The sequence below is a fragment of the Notamacropus eugenii genome, chromosome 4 (assembly GCF_028372415.1).
Source record: "Notamacropus eugenii isolate mMacEug1 chromosome 4, mMacEug1.pri_v2, whole genome shotgun sequence".
Taxonomy (NCBI): Eukaryota; Metazoa; Chordata; class Mammalia; order Diprotodontia; family Macropodidae; genus Notamacropus; species Notamacropus eugenii.
In genome coordinates, this window is record NC_092875.1 from 423,094,678 (window position 1) to 423,120,881 (window position 26,204).

The following is a 26,204-nucleotide window of genomic DNA, read 5'->3' on the forward strand; positions in this document are numbered from 1 at the left end:
AAGTAAGTGGAAAAACATTAGTTGCTTGTGGGTAAGCCGATCTAATATAATAAAAATGACAATTCTACCTAAATTTATTTACTTAATCATTGCCATACCAGAAACTACCAGAAAAATATTTTCCAGAGCTAGGAAAAATAATATCAAAATTCATCTGGAAGAGCAAAAGGTCCAGAATATCAAGGGAATTAATGAAAACAAATGCTAGTGAAGGTGGACTAGCCCTACCAGATCTCAAATTGTATTATAAAGCAGCAGTCATCAAAACTACTTGGTACTGACTAAGAAATAGAGAGATAGACCAGTAGAATAGATTAGGTACTCAAGACACAGTAGTCAATGAATACATCAATCTATTGTTTGACAAACCCAAGGACTCCAGCTGCTGGGAAACTCACTGTTTGACAAAAACTGCTAGGAAAACTGGATAAAAGTGTGGCAGAAACTGAGTATAGATCAATGCCTGACACTGTACACAAGAATAAAGTCCAAATAGATACATGACCTAGGTATAAGGACTGATACTAGAAACAAATTAGGGGAGCATGGAATAGTTTATTTGTCAGATTTATGGAGAATGGAGAAATTTATGACCAAACAAGAGACAGAGAATATTATGAAGTGCAAAATGTATAATTTTGATTACATTAAATTGAAAAGTTTTTGCACAAACAAAGCCAATGTAGCCAAGATTAGGAGGGAAGCAGATAACTGGGAAAGAATTTTTGCAACTAGTATCTGTGATAAAGGCTTCATTTTAAAAATATACGGAGGACTGAGTCAAATGCACAAGAAAATGTCATTCCCCATTTGATAAATGGTCAAATGATATAAACAGGGAGTTTTCAGAGGAAGAAATGAAAGTAATCTATAGTCATGTGAAAAAATGTTCTAAATCACTATTGATTAGAGAGATGCAAATCAAAACAACTCTGAGGTACCACATCATACCTATCAGATTGGTTAACAAGACAAAACAGGAAGATGATAAATGTTGGAGAATATGTGGGAGATTTGGAACACTAATTCAATGTTGGTGGAGCTGTGAACTAATCCAACCATTCTGGAGAGCAATTTGGAACTATGCCCAAAAGGTTACAAAAATGTACATACCCTTTGACCCAGTAATACCACTTCTAGGACTGTATCCCAATCATAAATCATAAAAATGGGAAAGGTCCCACATGTACAAAAATATTTGTAGCAGATCTCTTTGTGGTGGCCAAGAACTAGAAATTGAAGGGATGCCCATCAACTGGGGAATTGTGCTATATGAATATAATGGAATACTATTGTGTTATAAGAAATGATGAACAGGAAGACTTCAAAGAGGCCTGGAAGGACTTATATGAACCGATGCTGAGTGAAAGGAGCAGAACCAGGAGATCATTGTACATAGCAACAACTACAGTATGCAAGGAATTTTTCTGGTAGACTTAGCCCTTCCCAGTAATGTGACCTAAAACATTCCCAAAGGACTTGAGGCAAAATGCCATCCACATCCAGAGAAAGAACTATGGAATTGGAATGCAGAATGAAGCAAAAGTGCTTAACATACATCATCTCATTTTACCTTTATGGTAATCCTATGAAGCAGGTGCTATCATCACCCCCATTTTACCAGCAATGAAACTGTGCCTATAGGTGCGCAGCATTACTATTTCCATTTTTTTTATCATCTTTGTCAATTTGATGGGTGTGAGGTGAAACCTCAGCTTCACAACAACTCTGTTACAAAAGGTATAAATAGTATTATATCTATTTTACAGATGAAGAAACTGAGGATCAAGGAGCTTGTGATTTGTCTAAGGTCACCCAATTATTAAGATTTGGGATTCCAACTCAAGTCATCTGATTCTACTCTAATACTCTTTCTCTTATAACATATCTTTCTCTTTCCTTACTGCAGTATTTTCATGCTTTTTTTCAAGTTTGATGAACCTCAGAAACCAAGGTAGGTTGAAACCAGTCCATGCAAGAGGGCTCATCTGTTTGCTGGGGTAACAATAAAATAATTTGTGTAACAACTCTCTGTCCCTCTCTTTTTTTTACAGTGTGACTGAATGTAATCAAGCTGAATTTCTTCCTTTCCAGATCTTGACTGTACAAAATAGATACATCCCTCTGACTTCATGGATCTGTGCTTTCATCAACGTGGATGTTCTTTCTATTGATGTCCATCAACAATCTTCTAGATCTGAAGAGACAGGCTTCCCCAGATGCTGTTACTAAAGGTTTCATCATCATGCTAATGAGAAAGTCTCTGAAAATGCTAGGTTAGTGCTCAGGTAAAAAGCACTAAATTTCTCATTGGTGCCTCAGCCAAAATTGTCCCAGTTTGGCAAATCTTTCTTGAATTTCTTTCTGTTTCACTCAGACACCAAGAGTCACTTCATACCACAAGGAGGCATTGCATTTGTCTGTTTTAGTTATCAGAAACAATACTGTCTACTTGGTTCTGGAACTACCTAGGGGAGTTCATGAGAATATTCAGTATTTTAGGGAGAGCAGTAGAGGAAGACCCAAGGAAAGAAACAGCAAGGTAAAAGCTGACATAGTCAATAGCTCCAAAACTATCTAATGTACTTAATTTAAAAAAATTTTTTTAAAGGAAACTAAGAAAAGTAGTGACATAAATGGGAATATATGGTATTTGCAAAAAAAAAAAAAGAATAAAATATGGATGGAGCTTATGCAAAAAAATATGGAAGTGTTTTATGGTTTATAAAAGAAGGAAGTAGCTAGGAAGGAAGCTTTCAAAGGTGGGGGTGAGGAAGGAAGGGATTGTTGCCCATGGGCTGTGTGAATCTAGTCCTCAGACCAGACCCCAATATAAATCAGTACAATCTGAGAGTAACTGTCTTCCCCAGAGGAGCAACACAATTTATGAAGAGGACAAGGAAGGGAAGGTTGGAATGTGCTGGTCAAATCAGGGAAGATCTCAGAACCTGCAGAACAGATCAGAAAGCTGTTAAGACTGAGAGGTACCTAGGGTCAGCAGATGTTTGGGTTAAGAAACCCATCATATCCCCCCCCAGGGAGAACATTAGCTCTTTGGGAGCAGACTATTTAGTTTTCATCTTTGTACACCTAATCTCTAGTACCTGTAGCAGGTGCTTAATAAAGGCTTGCTGAATTGAACTGGGGCTTGATTTTTCAGTCTTCTGATGGGTAGCACAAATCTCCCAAATCCTGAACACTCGGAGCAGTGCCAGCACATCTCAACACAGGACTCTAGGAAGCAGCTGGCCTCCCAGACCTGACAAAAGGCTTATCATGATGCAGCTGTAATTAAAGCATGTCTTCTTCATCTCCTCAGCTCCCTGAGAAGCTCCCAGAGCACAGAGTTCATGGTTGATATGTATCTGAATTCCCCACAGTTCCTTGCGCAGTGCAGGCAGTTAATAAGAACTTATTAAACACCTGTGCCACCAGGTCACTCGGCAAGCTGCTCCATGGTGAACCAAAATGGGTCAGCCACAAAGAAGATGGACGGAATAATGTTTTTAAGGATATAATGAGGCAACAAAAATAGCAAACAACTCAAAGTCACAACGGACATTTATAAAGCATTTTGAGGTTCACAAAGTACTTGATAAGCAGACACTGCTGGTATGAAGATCCCCATTTTACAGATGAGGAAACTGAGGCTCTGAGAGGTTAAATGACTTGACCATGGATAAACAGTTAAGTAAGCCTTCTAAGTAGGATCTGAACTTAGATCTTCCTGATTTCAAGTTCTGCCAGACTGCCTCCCAGACAAAATTACACCTTCAGTCAGTTAGGAAAGGGACAAAAGCAGAGAGATGTGCCAGATGCACATCAATCCAAACTGGGGTGGACTAGGATTCTTTTTATTTCAATCCCATTGAAAAAGTAATACTTATCTTACCCTTGCACTTCTCAGATGATACCAACATTGCTAAACTGGAAAATGAGGAGGAGATTACTTTCATTACTCTAGATTAGGTTCTAAGTTTGACCTTTAACTGTAGAGGCTAGAAGGAACCCTCTCCTTACTGTACAGGATAAAATGAAAACAGGATTTTAAAATGAGTGAAAGGACAGGGACATAAATGTCTTTCAAACCAAAATCTTTACCAAATTAATGAACTCACTCTAATAATAAGTACAGGTATAAAAATAACTTATGTGAAATTGTACAAAAAAGATGAACTTTTTTGGGGGGGAGGCAATCGAGGTTTAGCGACTTGCCTAGCATCCACAACTAGTAAATGTCTGAGGCCAGATTTGAAATCAGGTTCTCCTGACTCCAGGGCAAATGTTCTATCCACTGCATACCAAGCTGCCTGAAGATGGACCTTCTGATGTTAATTTCCCTGTTATATATACATCCTTGGCTTCAATTTGTTCCAAACAGATGTGAAGTATGTAAAAATTTTCTCTGAAGTTATGGAAACATTTATAATAGCTGACCATAGCTTCCAGATAATATGAAATACCAGGCATGGGTTAAGAATCTGCTTCTTTAATGAAAATAAATGGGTTAATAAATGCAACAAAAATATTTGAGCACGTTTAGCACAACTTTAAAACAGTCATTACTGGTGGCAAGAATCAATACACTCATTTATTTGCAAAGAATTAAGAAAGAAATGAGTGATGCCTCTTCTCCATTCCTCTCTGACCTCAAAGTGGATTCTTCAAATTTTACGTTTTTTCCATTCTGGTTCATTCTTTGTTTCTTCATCTTCAGATTCTACTTCTGCAAAAACAGTTTTAGGTTGAGTCCTAAATTAAAAGAGAAGGAAAACAATTTAGTGAGTGAGCACTTACACACAAAGATGTGACTTTTTCCTTTTGGCCAAGTGCTAGGAAAATGACTTTTTTGTTTTTAAAAAGCCATCATTTATCTCTGAATGATTAAATACTAACCCTTAAGTTTCTAACCACCAGAAACATGGGAGATAAACCTATGAAGTTCAGAGACACCATGTAATCTATGTTCCCCTAGGATAAAATGAAAATGTAATTTAAATACAGTGGAACCTCAAACACCCACTTCTGAATCATCTGGAATTCAGGCAATTCAGTCCTATTTTGGGGATTGAAAGAACTGGAGAACAGAGTTGACCAAGAAGTTGTCTAGAAAGTGAAGGTCGTCTGGGCTAAAGTCACAGCAACGCCGAGGCAGAGACCCCAACCAAATCATTTGTATCTCTATATAGTTACACTGTTCCAGTCTTGAATGGCTCTGCCATATGGAATTTTCCTGCATGCCAGAAGAAAGACTTAAATTAACTAGTTTTTAAAACAGACTAAGCTGGTGTTTTAAAAATAACAGATACTCTGTAGCTTTACAACTGCCAGAAAAAAGATGACAATGGGGTTTCTGACCAGTTCAACATACGGAAATTCTGAGTCTTTGAGAAGATACCACTGTATGATATTATCATATAATAAATAAAATAATCTTCATGAGAACTTTCTATGCTTTATAAACATGCTTGACTTTATGAAATCCTTGCCTATCATTAAATCAGAAAAATGTCAGCTATTAGAATCTAAATAATATATACTTCAGCATTTCCTACATGGTTGATTAATTCCTCCTTTAAAAAGCCATTTCATATCTTGAATGAAACATCATTTCTTAAAGTTTAATTTTTAAAACCATATACCTTCAAACTATGGCTTAATTTCCTCAAGATGCTTTAAAAGTTCTAAAAAGAATAATTATCTGGTTGTGTGAATGCATGCTCACATGGCAAAACTTTTTATTTTATACAAGTAAATGTGTTTTATAAATATACACATGCAGGTACATTTTATGTATGGTTTAAGGAGAGGGGAAAAAAATACGGTCATAACTCTGGATGACTTATCGTTAACTTTATTACTTTCAGAGAAGAAGCAAAATCCCCCCACAACTCAGGCTGATGCTACCTGGCAAGAGTTGCATATCAGAACTCCTGGGGAATGCAGTAGTCACTGGGCCCATCTCCATTCACACATACCTGCCTAAAACCTAAGGTTCCCCCTTGTAGAGCAAGTTGGTTATGCTGCAGTTATGTTACTCTGAGATATTGCTATACGACATTTGAGTACAGGTCAAAGGACTAAAATTTCAAAAAAAACAAAAACAAAAACACAGCTGTAGAATTTCATATGCTACGGTGCTACTAGATTACTAGAAAGCTGGGTAGGTCAGCTTCCTTCCACAATACACCAAAGCAGGCAAAGTACATCTGTGACTTTTGGCAAGAACGCTGAACATTTAATTCTAGGCAAACCCGTGCAGGAATGGTCTTGTCCAGTGTAAAATATACTTTTAAATTAAATATCTAATTTCTAATGGGGAGAAAAAAGACATGATTTTCCCAAAGTGGGCAGAGAATGTCTCCACAGGCTAAGTTGAAATTTATTAGGTTATTGAGACGAAAATGAAACTGAAATGCTGCTTTTCTGGATAACACAACTAAACAGAAAAGGGAAATGGAGGTAAACCTGAAGGTGAGAAAGTGATTTAAGGACACCCGGATTTCTTCTCTCTTTCCTTCTAAAAATGTATAATTATGGTATCAACCTTACAAATGGAGATCCAGAAAAGATCAGGAAAATCATTTAGCATATAAAGCAATATGCGGAAGTGTCTTACAATCACAAAATATAAATACAACCTATCAATATCAACTCAAGACTTTATAGAGTTCTAGAACTGCTATCGAGTACCTTAGAACTGCAACAATCTGCATTATATTGATTTAGTTTACTAATTTTTTGTCCAAGTGAAACATATCCATTTTATAAATAGAGAAACTGAAGATCTTCAGGTAAAGGCAAGAACAGAATTAAAAAACTGTTCTTCCCCTGGGGAATGTCTAAATTATCCTCTCTGCCTAAAAGATGAATAGCTTCCAAAAGTAAAACAAAGAAATCTAGGACTCATCAGTATAGTCACTAGCTACAAAAACAGATTTCTTTTCTTGTCTGTTTGAGAAAATGGATTTGTGCAATGATCCTAAACATAACTCCTGCCCTATGAGTAAGTACAGTCTAAGAAAGGAAACACTAGACAATTAAACAAGTGGTGATGTGATAATATTATATGTTGCATATAATATTATATATTATATAAATAACATATCACAAATACCAGGCTACATGTTATAGGCAAGAACTAGATTTGGAATGAGAGGGCCAGAGTTCAAATCCTGTTTCTGCCACTCAGAAGTCATAAGATTTTGGGCAAACAACTTAAGCATTTTAGAAGGAGTTGGACTAGGTGGTGCATAAGTCTTTTCCAGTTGCAAACCTATGAGCTCTAAAATACAGGCAGAAGCTGACCTCAAATCTTACCACTTACAAGAGGTTATCCATACAAACCCTAGTTCAGTGAGCATTTCTTTGTTCCTTCCTTTCCTGGACTATTGTTAGGAGCTGTTAAACGTCTTCTGTTACGATGGCTGTCGCTCAGTCATGTCTGAGACCAACAACAAGAGCATCAGCAATCTCTGCTCCCCTTAACGGCTGACGTGATTTCACAGGTCTCTACAGAACAGTGGTGTAAAAGCACCTCGTGGAGCTAAGCCAAATCACTCAATTCCTCAGTATTCTCATCTGTAAAATATGTATGATAATACATATTTACAGTACCTATATCTCAGGGTGGTGAGGATCAAATGAGTTAAATAAATGGACAATTCTTTAAAGAAATGTAAAGTAATACATAGATGTCAGCTGCTCCTATTATTATTAGATGATGCCCTCTACAAATTACTTTTTGGATTTGTCAGTGCTATCAGGCATTTAATATGCTCTGAATAACTATCCATTCTAAAATCCAATTTGCTCTTAGTCCTCAGGCTTGTTTGGAGAAAACGAGAGCCCCTTCTAACAAATATTCTCACAAAAAAAATCTATAAAGTTGAATATACATATTCAACATGCATACATACAACTACATATAAAGAACAAGCAATAAACAGAACAGTCCCATCTACCCAACCACTGTTTTTACTTTTTTTTTTTTTTAAAGCAGAGGCATTTAAAACACCGATACATCCCCTTTCTATTGACTGATTAATAAAGCTTTAATTAAGGTCTTCTATGCTCACTTTCCTTTAGCATTGAGTCTACAATGAAACAGTCAAAATGTTTTTTACCTTAATTGAAAATTCACAGATCAAATTCTTTTTAATCATCATTACTCATTTGATATGATTCATTCATAAAGTATAAAGCTAGCTTCAGGCTAATGGCATGAATATGAGGGGGAATCCCTTGTATATTTATCATTCACAAGTATGCGAGTAGAAACCACAGGCTTTCTTGGCTTAGGGCCCATTGTTTCTTATAAAGAAAAACCTCAAAGTGCAAAGTCAATTACAGCCATGACTTGATGATCTGACACACTTGTTAACTCCTTTAGAATAAATATGGCCAGGATGAACTCTAACCTGGTTGTTACAAGCACAGAAGTATTCAAATGAAAGGGTTTGACAAAACACCTGTGGTTCCAATAGTCCTTTCTATTCAACATCAAATCAAAGATGACTGCTGTTAAACATAACAAACACTTGAAAAAAAAAATGAAAAGGCGAAAAGGTTTTTCTAGATAAAGAATTTTCCATTTTCTTTAGAAAAAAAAATATGGAAAACACAAATGAAAGATACAAAACGAGTAACCCCCAACTCCCACCTGGAATTATACAAGTGAAACGTCAAAGACAGGATAAGGATAAAATGAAGTGGGAGAGATGGAAACTGAGGAAAGGGGAGAAGCATCCAAGAGCCCTGTGAAGAATTCTAGGAGCAGGAGTAAGCTCCCAAACTGCCGGCAGCCACCTGATCATCAAAAGGAAAATAAGCTAGAATGATGAATCAATTAGATTTGAAGAGTACAACATACATTTTTAGAAATCTTAAATGTACATGGCACAATTATGTATCATAAAACTTTTATAACAGCTAGTACTGTGCATTTGGCAACATGTACTGCCTTATTAATTAATCAAGTGTACATTCCTTTACATAATAGGTATGTTTTTGAAAACTGTGCACAGACTGAATTTTTAAAAAATGAATGCCCTGAGGGGCAGGAGGAGGGAAGGGGGTGGATTATTATTTGAAGCAAGGCTGTGGTGAATACTTTAGTACAACTCTGGGTGTTTCTACAAACTTTTGTTAAGTTTGTATTTTCTTGAAGTGAGACATACTTAAGGCTACCAGTGAAATATAGCCTATGCTTGGAGTATATTTTATTTAAGACATAAAGAGTAAAGGAATACACTGGATAAAGACAACTAACATAGCTACAGCAATTTTCTTTCTCCACTTTGTATGTCTCACACACGTACACAATGTGTATTTAAATTCTGCCCTTACTTACCCAATGTGGCTTTACATGAGTTGCTCTGAAAGTAATAACGATATTTTCATGCATACATGTTTACAGATCCTGTGTCAGAAAGGATATGCACATTGAAAATTAAATTTACTGAACCAGCAATAATGGTAGCGTATTTGGCAAGAAGACTCTCCATCTACTGAGAGAGCTGTCAAGCTTGGCAGGCAGCTGGCGATCTTCCAAGCTCCCACACACATCTATCCCTGTCTGGTGTGTAAGCTAATAGCATTCTGGACCTACATCCTGCCCACTCCTCGGCCAGATCCTTTTTTTCTCCCACCAGCAACATCTTTTAACAAGAAACTGTAACTATATCTGCCCACGTGTGGTTGAATGAGAGCCTTCTGCGATCCTGCTGTGTTTTAAAACTTTCATGGCTATTACATTGCCAGTGTCAGGAATGAAATCTAATATCCAATCAATGAAATTAAAGGGCCCAAACACACTGGCTGAGTTATCAGTTATCAGAGAATTTAACAGTGTTGAAGAATCTACCACATTTAGGCATGTATAGGCAAATAAAACATAATTATGCTTTAAAAAAAAAGGCAGTCCCTATTAAATCTACATTTCATCACTATTAGCAAAGTCAATTGCAGTGAAGAAAAACAACCAGGCACACATTCTCGATTACAGTGACCTTCAAAAAAAGATCCTTTTAAATACTAGCTTCCCTTCAAACACTCTGCTACTTGGCAGTAACCTGTATACTCTAGCAGGTGAACAGAAGAGAAAGAGCCCAGCAAGGCTGGCTAATGGATGGCTGAGTTGTATACAGTGCAATGGGATTAGAAACAGGAGCTCAATGAATGTTAGCAGGTAGATTCAGGGTCTCTGAAGAGAGGTCTGAGCAAAAGGAAGAAGTATATAGTAATATATGTAATGAATGGACACATGCCCTGCCAACATCTCAAACTCTCCATGACCAAAAGAGAACTCATCAACTCCCCTTCAAAACTCACCTGTTCTTCAGTGCCCAATTTTTCTTGATGGCACAGCCCATCCCAGTCACCTGGACTCAAAACCTCAGAGTTAAATCAATTCAATTAATTGCAACAAAGGTTTATCAACTTTTATTACACGGCAGGCACTTGGACATAAAGACAAAAATGAAATGATTGCTGCCCCCAAGGAGCTTAGATTCTGCCACAGGGAAGTAATATGTCTAATTGACAAGTACAAAACACAGACAAGATAAATACAAAGTGATTTCATGTTGGTGTAGGGAGAGCACTAAGAATCAGAGGAATCAAGAAAGATCTCTTTCAGGAAGCCAAGGTGTAAGAAAGGAGAGCATTCCAGGGCACCCATCAAGTGGCAAAGGCACAGAGTGGGACATGGAAATAGATAAGGAAGACCAAGTCCTGGAGGCCAATTTTTCTGGAATATACAGTGTATTAAGAGTGAGCAATGTGAAATAAATTTAGATAAAAAGATTGGAGACAGATTATGAAGAACTTTAAACGCCAAAAAGCAGATTTTGTATTTTTTTTATCCCAGAGACAAGGAAAGGCTGATCTTTTTTATAGAGACAAAAGCAAAGAAGGAAACAAATGAGAAAATAAGGAGTGGAAGGGAGTATGGAGGAAGGAAAAGAGGGAATTCACAATGGATTACATCTTTTTTTCAGTAGAGAAGACAGTGAGGTCCTTTGCTATGGGGGTAGGGGAGGGAAAGGGGAAGAGAGATGGTATCGAAGTCTGAGGAGGGAACATTTGGAATAATCATTGTGAACACAACAAAGGGATCATCATGTCTATGAAGGTTTAGTTAAGATTAAATAACAAATCTGTAGTGAACCAGGGATCTATCCCGGGACCTCTTACCTCTTCTCCATCTGTTAGTTTATTTCATCAGTGCCAACTATCCCAGTCCCTCTCCTAAAATTCAGTTCTGGATCACCGACTGCCTAATAGATATCCGTAACTACATGTTCTAGAGGCAATTCAAACTCAATATATCCTCAATTCTTCTCTCTTCCTCACTCCTCATAAGCACTCAATCTTTTCAGTTTCATGTCCACGTATATCTCAGTTCAATCCTTTTCTCTCTATTCACATAGCCACCTAGTTTAGGTCCTCATAACCCCTCCTCTGCACTTCACTGTGAGATGGCAAGCAAAATAGGATCTTTTGCTGTTTTTGTTTTAGTATAATCAAGGGCCTCTGATCGAATCTTACTTTTATCAATTAAGAGTCTTTACAAGGAGTAAAGTACAGAAACATGAGTTTCTTTAAATATATAAACTTCATACAGTATATGTATTTGTATTGTTAATTATTTTAATGTGATTAAAGATCTTCCCTACCCATTAATGGACCTGCCCACTAAGGGGAGTTTGGGGAAGATTTGTGGGGAGGCCCAAGCCTTTTGCTAATGAGACACTGGTTCTTAAGGGTTGTGATGCCCTCTGGCTCTAAAAAAGGTATGAATACTCTGAGTTGAGGTTTTACTTTAGGGCTTACTGACTGGAAGTGTTTGTTTGGCCAGATGAGGACTCTGGGAAGCTGCTAAAGGATATCCCCAGCTATGAAAACCCAGATGTCAGTGCTTCCCTCTCTGGTAATTATGGTCAGACAGTTAGACCTGTCTGTTGAATTCAGGCAGAGGAAGCCATGTCTGTTGACTTTTAATTTCTCTGTATTTTCTTTGAAGTTCAGGGTGCTGACTCCCCTGAACTAGGTGAATGATATATGTGCTTGGTTAAAGGAATGACACATGTGCTTGATTAAAGTGATTGCTAACCCTTCAAAGGTTGCCTTTCCTTTAATGAATGCAGATCTAAGAACCTGTGATAGCAGGGTCCCCTATGTATGTTGGGGTGCTTACAGTTACACATTGCAAAGGTCTCTCAAGTAGTCTCTCCTCTTCTTCTCTGTCTAAATCAGCCTCCACGTAGTTGCTTTATAAAAGTTTGTAGGTATTTAATAAATGCTTGCTGATGAATTAAATTTTACCCAGTTGGCATGGTTGCATGGCTTTCTCCAGGAGCAATCAGCAGCACATGAGCAGAAGTAAAGAAGATGGGTAGCATAAGTAATCCATGGTTGAGATGTGGCAAGGTGTGACTGGCAAGAGGACAAAAGATTAAGTGATTCAGGAATAAACAGATGATGGTGTATGGCTGAACCAGTCAACAAGGGTGAAACTACTAAAAGAGGGAAGCAGAATCAGAGAGGGAAAATAGCCTAGAAGAACCAGAAGGCATAGAGAGATTAAAGGTGAGTAGGCTACAACATACTATGAATGAGGAATTGCATATCAGAAGTGGAGAAATTGCAGTATTATGTACTTCTATAACCTGCCTTTCCACTCAAATTCCTTATATTTCTATTTAATGGCATTAATACACTCCCAGTTCTTCAAGCTAAAAACCACCTCTGGCTCTTCCCTCTCCTTTACTCAATAAGTTGTTGAATCATCTGCCTCTCCCTCCCCACCCTGACCTCTCCCTGTGTCTCTCTTTCTTTACCCTTTACCCTGTTCTTTTCTTCTCTCCTCCTCTCTTCCCTCTCTCCTTTTCACTCATGTAGCTACTCACTCAGTTCTGACTTTTAACAGCTCTTACCTAGAATGGTGTAATAGTTTCTTTCTTTTTTTTTTTCAATTTTTTAATTTAACTTTTAACATTTATTTTCACAAAATTTTGGGTTACAAATTTTCTCCCCTTTTATACCCCCCCCCCATACCCAAGCATTCTAGTTGCCCCTGTGACCAATCTGCTCTCTCCTCTATCCTCCCTCCCTGCCCTTGTCTCCGTCTTCTCTTTTGTCCTGTAGGGCCAGATAGCTTTCTTAACCCCTTAACCTGTATTTCTTATTTCCCAGTGGTAAGAACATTACATTTGATCCTAACACTTTGAGTTCCAACTTCTTTAGCTCCCTCCCTCTCCACCCCTTCCCCTTGGAAGACAAGCAATTCAATATAGGCCAAATCTGTGTAGTTTTGCATATGATTTCCATACTAGTTGTGTTGTATGGGACTAACTATATTTCCCTCCATCCTATCCTATCCCCCATTACTTCTATTCTCTTAAGATCCTTTCCCTCCCCATGAGTGTCAGCCTTGGATTGCATTCTCCTCCCCCATGCCCTCCTCTCCATCCTCCCCTCCACCCTGCTTGTGCCCCTGTCCCCCACTCTCCTGTATTACGAGATAGGTTTTCCTATCAAAATGAGTGTGCATTTTATTCTTTCCTTTAGTGGAATGTGATGAGAGTAGACCTCATGTTTTTCTTTTGCCTCCCCTCTTTATCCCTCCACTAATAAGTCTTTTGCTTGCCTCTTTTATGAGAGATAATTTGCCCCATTCAACTTCTCCCTTTCTCCTCCCAATATTTCTCTCTCACTGCTTGATTTCATTTTTTTTTTTAAGATATGATCCCATCCTGTTCAAATCACTCTGTGCACTCTGTCTCTATGTATGTGTGCGTGTGTGCATTTATGTGTATGGACTCCCACCCAGTACCCAGATACTGAAATGTTTCAAGAGTTACAAATATTGTCTTTCCATGTAGGAATGTAAACAGTTCAACTTTAGTAAGTCCCTTATGACTTCTCTTTGCTGTTCACCTTTTCATGGTTCTCTTCATTCTTGTGTTAGAAAGTCAAATTTTCTTTCCAGCTCTGGTCTTTTCATCAAGAAAATTTGAAAATCCTCTATTTCACTGAAAGACCATTTTTTCTCCTGAAGTATTATACTCAGTTTTGCTGGGTAGGTGATTCTTGGTTTTAGTCCTAGTTCCTTTGACTTCTGGAATATCCTATTCCATTCCCTTCGATCCCTTAATGTAGAGGCTGCTAGATCTTGTGTTATCCTGATTGTATTTCCACAATACTTGAATTGTTTCTTTCTAGCTGCTTGCAATATTTTCTCTTTCACCTGGGAATTCTGGAATTTGGCCACAATGTTCCTAGGAGTTTCTCTTTTTGGATCTCTTTCATGCGGTGTTCTGCGGATTCCTTGAATATTTATTTTGCCCTCTGGTTCTAGAATCTCAGGGCAGTTTTCCTTGATAATTTCATGGAAGATGATGTCTAGGCTCTTCTTTTGATCATGGTTTTCAGGTAGTCCCAGAATTTTTACATTGTCTCTCCTGATTCTATTTTCCAGGTCAGTTGTTTTTCCAATGAGATATTTCACATTATCTTCCATTTTTCGAATCTTCTCGCTATGTTCTGTGATATCTGTCTTTCTCATAAAGTCCTTAGCGTCCATCTGTACCATTCCAGTTCTGAAAGATCTATTTTCTTCAGTGAGCTTTTGAATCTCCTTTTCCATTTGGCTAATTCTGCTTTTGAAAGCATTCTTCTCCTCATTGGCTTTTTGAACCTCTTTTGCCAATTGAGTTAGGCTAGTTTTCAAGGTGTTAATTTCTTTAACATTTTTTTGGTTCTCCTTTAGCAGGGAGCTGATCTGCTTTTCATGCTTCTCTTTCATCCCTCTCATTTCTCTTCCCAGTTTTTCCTCCACCTCTCTAACTTGATTTTCAAAATTCTTTTTGAGCTCTTCCATGGCCTGAGCCCATTGGGTGGGCTGGGGCACAGAATCCTTGATTTCTGTGTCTTTGCCTGATGGTAAGCATTGTTCTTCCTCATCAGAAAAGAAGGGAGGAAGTGTCTTTTCTCCGAGAAAGTACCCTTCAATAGTTTTATTTCTTTTCCCTTTTCTGGGCATTCTCCCCAGCCAGTGGCTTGACCTCTGAATATTCTCCTCACACCCACCTCACCTCCTGGTCCTCCCAGCCAGAGTTTGGGGACTGGGATTTAAATGCTGCTTCCGGCCTTAGGGCTTTTGGCGGGGGCAAGGCTGCTATTCAGTGTGAGAATTAAGTTCAGATGATCAGGTCAGGGCAGGGCCGCCTCTCAGGCACCGTTCCCTTGGGGGGTTTATGCACAGACCTTCCACAATGGATCCAGGCTCCCGCCCGCTTGGGGAGCCCCTGTCTGCAGCCACCTCTCAGCTTCTATCTCCTGGGGGGGCCCGAGCCATGGGGACACCCCGCTCCCCTCTCGACCTGCCAAAGAGACTCTCTCACCGACCCTCGTCACCTGTGGGTGGGGGGGCTTGTGCTGCCGCTGGAGATCCCGTCTCTGAAGCCTGCTCGGATCTGTACTTCTCGGAGCCCCGGCTGCCGCAGGTCTGGACTGGGCTCCGTGTCTGCAGCGTGACGGACCTTTTGCGAGAGGTTTGCAGGTCCCTCTGTGGGTGGAGGGACCCGCGTGGTCGCTGGAGATCCCGTCTCCGTAGCCCGCTGGGATCTTTTCCTCACAGTGTCACGGCCGCTGCAGGGCTGCACTCAGCTCCCAGTCCCGGCGCCCAGTCCACAGCGCGAAGGACCCCCCGCGAGAGGTTTGCAGGTCTCTCCGGAACAGAAATCTCCCTTGCTCCAATATTCCGTGGCCTCTGGGTGCAGAATTCGCCGTGAGTTACTCCCCTCTAGCCGTTCTGTGGGTTGTGGGTTCGGAGCTATGTGTATGTGCGTCTTTCTACTTCGCCATCTTGGCTCCGCCCTGCAATAGTTTCTTAATCAGTCTCCCTATTCATCCCCTCTAAACATCATTGTTTACATAGCTACCAGGATAATATGTTTAATGCATAGGTTTGAAAATGCTACTTCTCAGTTTGGACCTTCAATGACTCTATATCCTATAGGATAAAATACAAACCCCTTAGCTAAGTAGTGAAAATTCCTCCACAATCTTGCTCTAATCTTTCCAACCTTATTTCATACTATTCTCCTTTCTGCAGTCTCACATCTATCACATGCTTTCTGCCACTCTCTTCCTTCATCCATGTATCACAGGAAGAGATGACAAGGCAAATCCCTCTACATGCACAAGTGATCTTTCCATCTCATCTCTAACAGACTGTCCCCTTTGTCATCCCCACTCTCTTACTTACATTTAATCTCTTCTTGTCTACTAGATGCTTCCCTACTGCCTACAAATGTCCATATCTCTCCCAACCTCAAGAAACCTTCACTTGATTCACCTATTCCCATTATTGTCCCATACATCTCCTCTTTTTGTGTGGGTAAACTCTTTGAGAAAGCTGTCTACAATGTATCTATATCCTTTCCTTTCACTCTTCTTAATAACTAAACAGTGTGGCTTCAGACATCATCATTAAACTGAAATTGATCTCCCAGAAATTACTAACAATTTTTCAATACCCCAATCTAATAGCCTTGTTTTAATCTTCTCTTTCTTGATTTCTCTGTAGCTGTTGACACTGTCCATCACCTTCTCCTCCCTAATACTCTCTTCTCTCTCCTGGATCTACTCCTACTTATCTGACTGCTCCTCTTTAGTCCACTCTACCGGATCTTCAGCCAGGTCACATTGCTAACTGTGGATATCCCACAGGGTTCTATTCTGGATCCTTTTCTCCTTCTATATTATTTCAATTGATGATCTCATAAGTTCCCATGGATCCAACGATCATCTTTATGCTGGTGATTCTCAAATCTATTTATCCAGCCCCAAACTCTTTACTGATCTTCAATCTCACATCTCCAAATGCCTACAGAACATCTCAGATTGGATGTCCCATAGACATCTTAAACTCTTCATGTCGAGAACTGAATTCATTAGCTTTCCCCTCAAAACCTCCTCTTTTCCTAATTTCTCTACTAACGCTGAGACTCTTAATCATTCAGATTTATAATCTAAGTGTCATCCTCAATTCCTCACTCTTTTTTCATCACCCCCATATCCAATCTGTTGCCAAGGTCTGCCCATTTTACCTTTGTAACATCTCTTGAGTATGACTCCTTCTCTCCTCTGACACTGCTACCATCATACTGCCTATCCTCATTACCTCATACCTAGATTACTGCAAGAGCCTGCTGGTTGACCTGCCTGCCTAAAATCTCTCTGCACTTCAGTGCATCTTCCACTCAGCTGTTAAAGTGCTCTTCCTAAAGTAGGTCTGATCATGTCACCTCCCCTACTCAATAAACTGCAGTGGTTTCCTTCGCTTCAAGGATCAGATATAAAATCCTATGTTTGGTGTTCAAGACCTTTCAAAGCCACACACCCCTACATGCCTTTCCAGTCTTCTTACACCATACAGTCTACATTTCATTCATAAAAAGCACCTTTAGCATCTTCTGAATCAAACATAAGGTCGACTTGATGAGTGATGGCTATGGATACCTTTCCATAAACATGTTATGATAAAGAAAGGGGTACAATGGTGCCCAAAAGCCTACTTGCATATGGCAAACTCTTTCTCACTTGTTTTTAAAAACAAAAACAACAACAAACCAGTTCTTACTTGGAATATGCTGGAGCAACCCAGTATGGGTTATCCTCGGCTTCCTTTGCATGCCTTAAAATGGCTTCCCGGGGGTTGCTGTCATCAGTCTTATCCAGGGCAATGTTCTTTACTATGTATGATGACAAAGTTCCTCCATGGGTTCCAACTCTACCACCACGACCTGTTTCGGTGCAAAGAATAAAATTAAGAACTGAATTAGAGACATGCACATGTGGGCAATCCCAGTACATTCTGTACTTTTAGCAGTTTATTTATCCAGCACTATTTGACAAGATTGAAAAGTGCTTAGAGTAGATTCCATAAGTGGCCTGTTGACTGAATTATGACATGGTAAGAAAGGATGAGTAGGCCTATGAAATCCATGGTGACCTGATTTCCATATTTCTCAGTGGAATGAACTTACCATCACATGGAAAGATATCATAAAGTATTTTCAAATATTAGCTGTTTCAACATTATGTGTATTAATGCCAAATCCCACAAGCTTTGTTTCCTCTGCTAAGGCAGTATATACTATTTTAGTATGCCCCTATTGTCTTTAATTTAGGGTAATAATGAAAAAAGGCAAAAAATCTCAAGTTCCTCATGACATATACAAACAAAGATAATTTTTCACAATTTTCCTTAATTGTTCCTATTCACAAGTTTAAAAAAATCATAACATTTCCATCTGAACTTAAATTAGGCTAATTTCAAGTTGTTATTTCCAAGGTTAGATTATTATTTCTCAGTTGTTAAATGTATACTATGTTGTTAGGAAAACACTACTTTCTAAGTATAAGTTCTAGCATGTTCCAGATGACTGATAAAATAAAAATTTAATTTAATTCAAAATCAAATTAAACTTAGGAGAAAAAAACCAGCTCAAAGCAAAACTCACCACTATATTTCTGAGTACCCAATATATGCAAGATACTGAGGTAAAAATCAAAACAACTAAGAGATGGAAGGGATCAAAGGAACTTTCTGAAACAATTTATAATTAAACAACACTTTGTACAACACATGTGACAACTGGCCATTTTGTTTGAAGACTTCTAGGAGGAAGAAGGAAGGTGGTGTGGAATACTTACCAAGACAGACCATTCTACTTTAACACTGCACTAACAAACAGGCAAATCTTCCTTATACTGAGCCTAAATCTGCCTCTCTGAAATTTCCACTGACCTCTGAGGTTAAGAAAAAGAAGCCTAACCCAGTTTTCATATGACTAAAATTCAAATACCTGAATACATCTATCGTGTCCCTCCCTAAGTTTTCTCTTTTTGAGGCTAATTATCCCTAGTTTCTTCAACCAATCTTCTAAAGTTATGACATTGAGGTCTTCCATCATCCTGGCCTCCTGTGGACATTCTTGAGTTTATCAACGTCCTTCCTAAAATATGTGTCCCAGAAATGAATGCAGTATTATAGAAGAGTTTTGACAAAGGCAGGACACAGTATAAATATCATCTCTTTAATCATGGACATTATTTCCTTCTTAATATCATCTAAGATTGGATTAGCTTTTTTTTCTTTTTTTTTTTTTTGGAGGGGAAAGAGAAGGAAAGGGAAATGGGAGAGATTCAAAGATGTTAAAGACACAGTTTCTTCCCTCAACTAACTTACAACCTAATTAGGGAAGTCAAGACACATAAAAAAAAAGTTAACAAATAAAAAAAATATTGGAATGATAATTCAAGACAATTATAGAGAAAATGTCATAAGCCAATATGATTAGTTGGCCAAATTGCCTTTAAAAAGACAATTCCAAGAAAAAGAATATAGCATGTTGGGAAATTTAAATTCCTAATCTTAGCACTCAAAATCTTCCACAATCTGACTCTAATTTATCTGTCCAGTTCAGGGGTCGGGAACTTGCTGCCTCGAGGCCACATGTGGCCTTCTAGGTCCTTGAGTGTGGCCTTTGATGAGTCCAAGTTTACAGAATATGTCCTTTTATTAAGGGAATTCGTTCTATGAGGTTTTGATTCAGTCAAAGGATCACCCTTGAGGACCTAAAGGGTCATATGTGGCCTTGAGGCTGCAGGTTCCCTACCCTGGTCTAATCTTTTCTGATATTACTCCTATATATCCTATACCTGGTCAAACTGGAACTGCTCTCTGCCCCCTCTTCTGTCTCCATGTCTTTGTTACATCACTCTCTGTGCTTGAAAAGGCCTTCTTCTTCTTCTCTCCTTTCTTCTCCTACCTCTCCATTTCTTGAAAGTGGCTGTCTTTCTGTAAGGTTTCTATGTCAGATTTCACTTTCTCCAAATCGTCTCTGGATGCTACCAGGTGAAAGTGATATCTGTCCTCAAATTTTTCATAAGACTTTGCCTGGCTCTCCTTTGCAATTTATTTAGTATCAGACTCCTTTGTGTACATGCCTTCTCTACTGCTTTTAAACTATGTACACCTGGAATATGAGAACTGAGTTGCTTTTATTTTGTTTGCATCCCCAGGCCCTATTACAGATCCCTGAACACATGAGGAACTTAATAACTATTTCTTGAATTGAACTGGTTAAGGAAGATTTTACATAACAGGTAGGATTTGAACTGGGTCCTAAACAATGGATAGGACTTACATAGGCAGAGAGAAGAGAGTTCAGTAACACTTATCTCAGTTACAACTGGAAAGAATGGTTTTGGCAGAACCACAGAGGTAGGAAAAGGTAATGTTTGTGGGTAGACAGAAATTAATAAATCAATTTGATCCAAGTAAAAGATTCAGCAGGGGTCAAGAAGAGATTAAGCTGTAAACAGGTAGGGTTCAGATTATAGAGAACCTTGTAATAACTTATATTTATAAATTTTTATAAAGTCTTTTACAAAAAATCTTATTATACTTTCATAACTCATGAAAGACTATGTGAATGATTCCTATGTGGGAAGGTGATACTTGTAACTCTTAAGAACTTTTGCACTATTAGGGAAATTAGAAAGAGTATACATAGATAAAGGACACAAGTATGAGTTGGCTATAATGTGATAATATCCAAAAAAATCCCAAACAAATTTAAAGGATGAGAAAAAGAATTGCACTGGGAGAAGAGGGGAGAGATAGATTGGTGTAAATTATCTCATATAAAAGAGGAATAAAAGTGCTATTACAGTGGAGGGGAAGAAGGGGGAGTGGCGGGCAACACTTGAACCTTACTCTCATAAGAACTGGCTCAAAGAGGGAGTACCATACGCACTCAGTTGTACATAGACATCTATCTTACTCCATAGGGAAGTAATAAAGGATAGGGAGAAGTGGAAGAGGGGAATGATAGAAGGGAGGGCAGACTGGGGGAAGCTGGTGTTCACAAGGAAAACACTTCTAAGTTAGGGACAGGGTGAAAGTAAGAGAGAAGGATAAATGAGAAAACAAGATGGAGGGAAATATACATATAGTAATCATAACTGTAAATGTGAATGGGATGAACTCACCCATAAAACAGAAGCAGATATCAGAATAGATGAAAAACCTGAATCTTACAATATGCTGTTTACAATAAACACATTTGAAGTATAGAGACACACAGAGAATGAAGGTAAGGGGCTGGAACAGAATGTGCTATGCTTCAGATGAAGTAAAAAAAAAAAAAGCAGGGGTAGCAATAATGATCTCAGAAAAAAATAAAAGCAAAAAAGATCTAAATAAAAGAGATAAGGAAGGAAATTATATTTTGATCAAAGGTACTGATGGGGTGCTTGGGTGCATGTGCTTGGGCCCCAATTCTAAAATCATATTTCTCTTTAAAAATCACATTTCTCCCTAGCCTCAGAATACTATCCCAGGCAGTTTCTCTCCAGCCCAAGGACACAGCCTGACGTAGCAACAACCTTATCTCCCTTCCTGCTATAGTAGCCAGCTGTGCCTATAGAATTTAGTAGTCTGATCCAGCTGTGTCCTGGCTGAACAGGCGGTGCACTGGGTCATAACGACATTTACTACTCACTGACCATTCATATGTATCCCCGACTTAGACATAGCTATACTCCCTTACATTTCTCTTGTCTAACAAGACATTGATAAGAGCAGCCTGGTATTTCTGAGTCAGGCCTGACTGCTAGTTGACTTAGTGATGTTTCAGGTCTAAAACCACACCTCTAGGTAGTCCCTCCTTGGGCTATTTCCCAATGAATTTTGAGTAAAATACCTGTGCAGCAGATACCAAAAGGGCATGTTCCTTTAAGAACTGACTACTCCTTAACCACTCCCTAATCCCACCCCAAAACACCTAGTTACCATATCTGGCACAAGTTTCACTCTAGAATACCCTATAAAAACTTTCCCTGTACCACTTTAAGGTTGCAGGTTCCCTAAGAACTCTTGCCCACTGAAAAGTGTAATAAATCTTTACCTTGACCTCAACAATGCTTGAGTCCATGAATTCTTCTCCAGGCAACCTGCCCTTGGTATCCTGGTCTTTGTGGGGGTCTCACCACCCCCCCTTCCAGCTCTCATCAGTACCATAGACAATGAAGCAACATCTATACCAAACAAATATGCACCAAATGGTATACCATCCAGATTTTTAGAGAAGAAATTAAATATGTTACAAGAAGAACAGAGAGTAAAACTATACTAGTGGGGAAATCACAACTTTCCCCTGTCAGAACTAGATAAATCTAACCAAAAAATACACAAGAAAGAAGTTAAGGAGGTAAACGGAATTTAGCAAAGTTAGATCTGATCGACCTCTTGAGAAGACTGAATAGGAATAGGAAGGAATATAACTTTTTCTCAGCAATACATGGTACCTGCACACAAACTGACTATGGATTCAGGCATAAAAGTCTCACAACCATATGCAAAAAGCAGAAATATTAAATGTATCCTTTTCATGTAAAAATGTAACAAAAATTACATTCAATAAAGAGTAGTGGAAAGACAGATTAAAATTAATTGGAATCTAAATAATTTTATTAAACTAAATAAAATAATGGGTCAAAGAACAAATCACAGAAACAACAATTTCATTAAAGAGAATGACAATAACGAGACAACATTCTAAAATTTGTGGGATGCAACAAAAATAGTACTTAGGGGAAATTTTATATCTCTAAATGCTTACATTAACAAAATAGAAAAAGAACAGTTCAATGAAGTAAGCAATCAATTTTAAAAAAACTAGAAAAAGAACAAATTAAAAATCCCCAAATTAAACATCAAATTGGAAATTCTGGAAATCAAAGGAGAGATTAAAAAAACTGAAGGAAAACCATAGAACTAATACATAAAACTAGAAGTTGGTTTTATGAGAAAACACCCCAATAAAACAGACAAACCAGTGGTTAATTTGATTTAAAAAAGGAAAGAAGAAAATCAAATTGCCAGTATCAAAAATGAAAGAGAATTCACCACCAATGAAAAAGAAATTAAAGCAATTATTAAGAGCTATTTTGTCCAAACATATGCCAAGAAATCTAACAATCTAAATGAAATGGATGAATATTTTTAAAAATATAAATTATCCAGATTAACAGAAGAGGTAATAGACTATTTAACTCCACCTTAGAAAAAAAAAATGGAATGTCACCAGTGAACTTGCTAAGAAAAAGTCCCCAGGGCCAGATGGATTCACAAGTTAATTCTACCAAACACTTAATACCAATACAATGTAAACTATTTGAAAAAATAGGTGAAGGAGTTCCTACCGAATTCCTTTTATGACACAAATATGGTGCTGATACATAAACCAGGAAAAGCAAAAATAGAGAAAGAAAACGATAGACCAATTTTCCTAATGAATATTAATGTAAAAATTTTAAATAAAATACTAGTAAAGAGATTATAGCAATATACCATAAGGATCATAACACTAAGGCCAGGTGAGATTTATACTGGGAATGGAGGGATGGTTCAATATTAGGAAAACTACAGCTCTAACTGTCCATATCAATAACAAAACCAAAAATGATATTATTTAAATAGATGCAGGAAAAGACTGACAAAATACAACACCCATTCCTTTTATAAACACTAGAGAGCATATGAATAAATGGAGCTTTTCATAAAATGTTAAGTACTTTGCCAAATTTATAACAATAACAATTGACAAATGGTCAAAAAGGATATGAAAGGCAGTTTTTGGATGAAGAAATGAAAGATGTATACAGTCTTAAAACAATTTTGAGATATTAGCTCACACATATCAGATAGGCTAAAATACAAAAATCTAAAGCCCCATCAGCAAGCATAACCTGTAACAGAGAAAAGCTAGAAGCCTTCCCAATAAGATCAGAGGTAAAGCAAGGATGCCCATTATGACCACTATTATTCAATATTGTTCTAGAAATGCTAACTATATAAATTTACCTAAACTAATCTATGTACGCAATGGTATCCTAATTAAATTACCAAAAAGATTATTTTATTGAACTAGGAAAGATAACAAAATTCATTTGGAAGAACAAAAGATCAAGAATATCAATGGAATTAATGAAAAAAAAGAAAATAAAGGAAGGAGTACCAGGAGAAGTAACTGTACCAGATTTTTAACTATTTTTTAAGGTAATAATTACCAACATTATCTGGTACTGGCTAAGGTAGATCAGAAGGACAAAGGAAACAAATATAAACAGTAGTAAATGATTATAGTAACCTTGTGTTTGATAAATGCAAAGATTTAAGCTATTGGGATAAGAATTCTCTATTTGACAAAAAAAAATTGTTGGGAAAAGTAGAAAACAGTCTGGCAGAAACTGAGTGTAGACCAATATCTTATACTAATTATCAAGGTAAGGTCAAAATGAATATGTGACTTAGGTATAAAGGAAGATATCATAAGGAAGTTAGAAGAACATGGAACATATTACCAATCAGACTTATGGATAGGCAAAGAATTTATGAATAAAACTAACATAACCAACATTAGAAGAAGAGCAGAAATAGAGGGGAAAATCTTTATAGATAGTTTCTCAGATAAAGGTCTCATATCTCATATATGCAGAAGAACTTTGCCAAATTTATAACAATATGAGTCAATCCTCAATTGACAAATGGTCAAAAAGGATATGAACAGGCAGTTTTTGGAAGAAATGAAAGATGTATACAGTGTTAAAACAATTTTGAGATATTAGCTCACATCTATCAGGTTAAAATAATAGAAGGGGAAAATGACAAATGTTTGAAGAGGATACAGAAAAATTGGGACACTAATACATGGTGGAACTGTGAAGTGATTCAATCATTCTGGAGAACAATTTGGAATTGTGCCCAAACAGTTATTAAACTGTGTATACCTTTTGACTCCACAACACCACTATTAGGTTTAGGTCTGTTTCCTAAGGTGATTAGGGAAAAAGGAAAAGAACCTATATGTTCTAAAATATGTATAGCAGCTCTCTTTGTGGTGACAAAGAATTGGAAATTGAGGAGATATCCATCAATTGGGAATGGCTAAACAAGTTATGGTATATTATTGTGATGGAATACTACTGTGCTACAAGAAATGATGAGCTAGTTTACTTTAGAAAAACATGTTAAGACTTGCATGAAATAATGAGTGATATGAGCAGAACCAAGAGAATGTTGCATATTATAATAGTAATCCTGTTTGAAGAACAACTGTGAACAATCAAGTTATTCTGAGTATAATAAATACTCAAATCAACTACAAAGGACCAATGATGGAAGACGCTATCTACCTCCAGAGAAAGAACTGATAAACAGAAGAATGCACAGTATCATTTTACACATATTTTTAGTCTATGTAAAATGGTGATCTTCTCTAGTGCAGGGTGGGAAGGAAGGGAGACAGTTCAGAACTTAAAATGGAACAAAAAATACAAAATTTTTAAAAAAGAAATGCTGGCTAGCAATAAGAGAAGAAAAAAATTGAAGGCATTAGAATAGGTAATGAGTAAATAAAACTACCACTCTTTGCAGATTATAATATGGTATAGTTAGAGAATCCTAGAGAACAAACTAAAAAACTAGTGGACATAACTTTAGCAAAGTTGTAGGATATAAAATAAACTGACATAAATCAGTATTTCTATATATTATCAACAAAGTCCAATACCAAGATGTAGAAAGAGAAATTCCATTTAACTGTAGACAATATATAATACTTGGAAGTCTACCTGCCAAGAAACACCCAGGAACTATATGAACACAATTATAAAACACTTTTCACACACAAATAAAGTTATATCTAAACAATTGGAGAAATATTCATTGCTCATGGGTAGATTGAGACAATATAATTAAAGTGATAGTTCTACCAAAATGAATCTAATTATTCAGTGCCAGAAAAAAATAACAATAGCATTCATCTGGAAGAAGAAAAGGTCAAGAATACCAAGGGAATCAATGAAAAAAAAATGTGAAAGAAGGTAGCCTAGCAGTAACAGATCTCAAACTGTATTATAAAGCAGTAATCATCAAAACAATCTGGTACTGACCAAGAAATAAAGTGATAGATCAGTGGAATAGACTAGGTATACAATGCATTGTAGTCAATGACCACAGTAATTTAGTGTTTGATAAACCCAAAGACTCAGGATTTTAACAAAAAACAAAACAAAACTGGGAAAATTAGAAAGCAGCTGGGCAGAAATTAGATAGAGATCAT

General features: G+C 37.5%; 1 protein-coding gene across 1 annotated transcript in view; it reads right to left on the reverse strand.

The window, feature by feature from the left end:
• Positions 1 to 4,469: 4,469 nt before the first annotated feature.
• Positions 4,470 to 26,204, reverse strand: part of WDR70 (WD repeat domain 70) — a 342,319-nt gene continuing 320,584 nt past the window's right edge. The window contains exons 17-18 of the mRNA XM_072605789.1: positions 17,651 to 17,813; positions 4,470 to 4,752 (exon numbers count right to left, since the gene is read on the reverse strand). Of these exons, the coding sequence (XP_072461890.1) occupies positions 4,665 to 4,752; positions 17,651 to 17,813 (251 nt within the window). The 3' untranslated portion in view covers positions 4,470 to 4,664. The remainder of the gene's footprint in view (positions 4,753 to 17,650; positions 17,814 to 26,204) is intronic.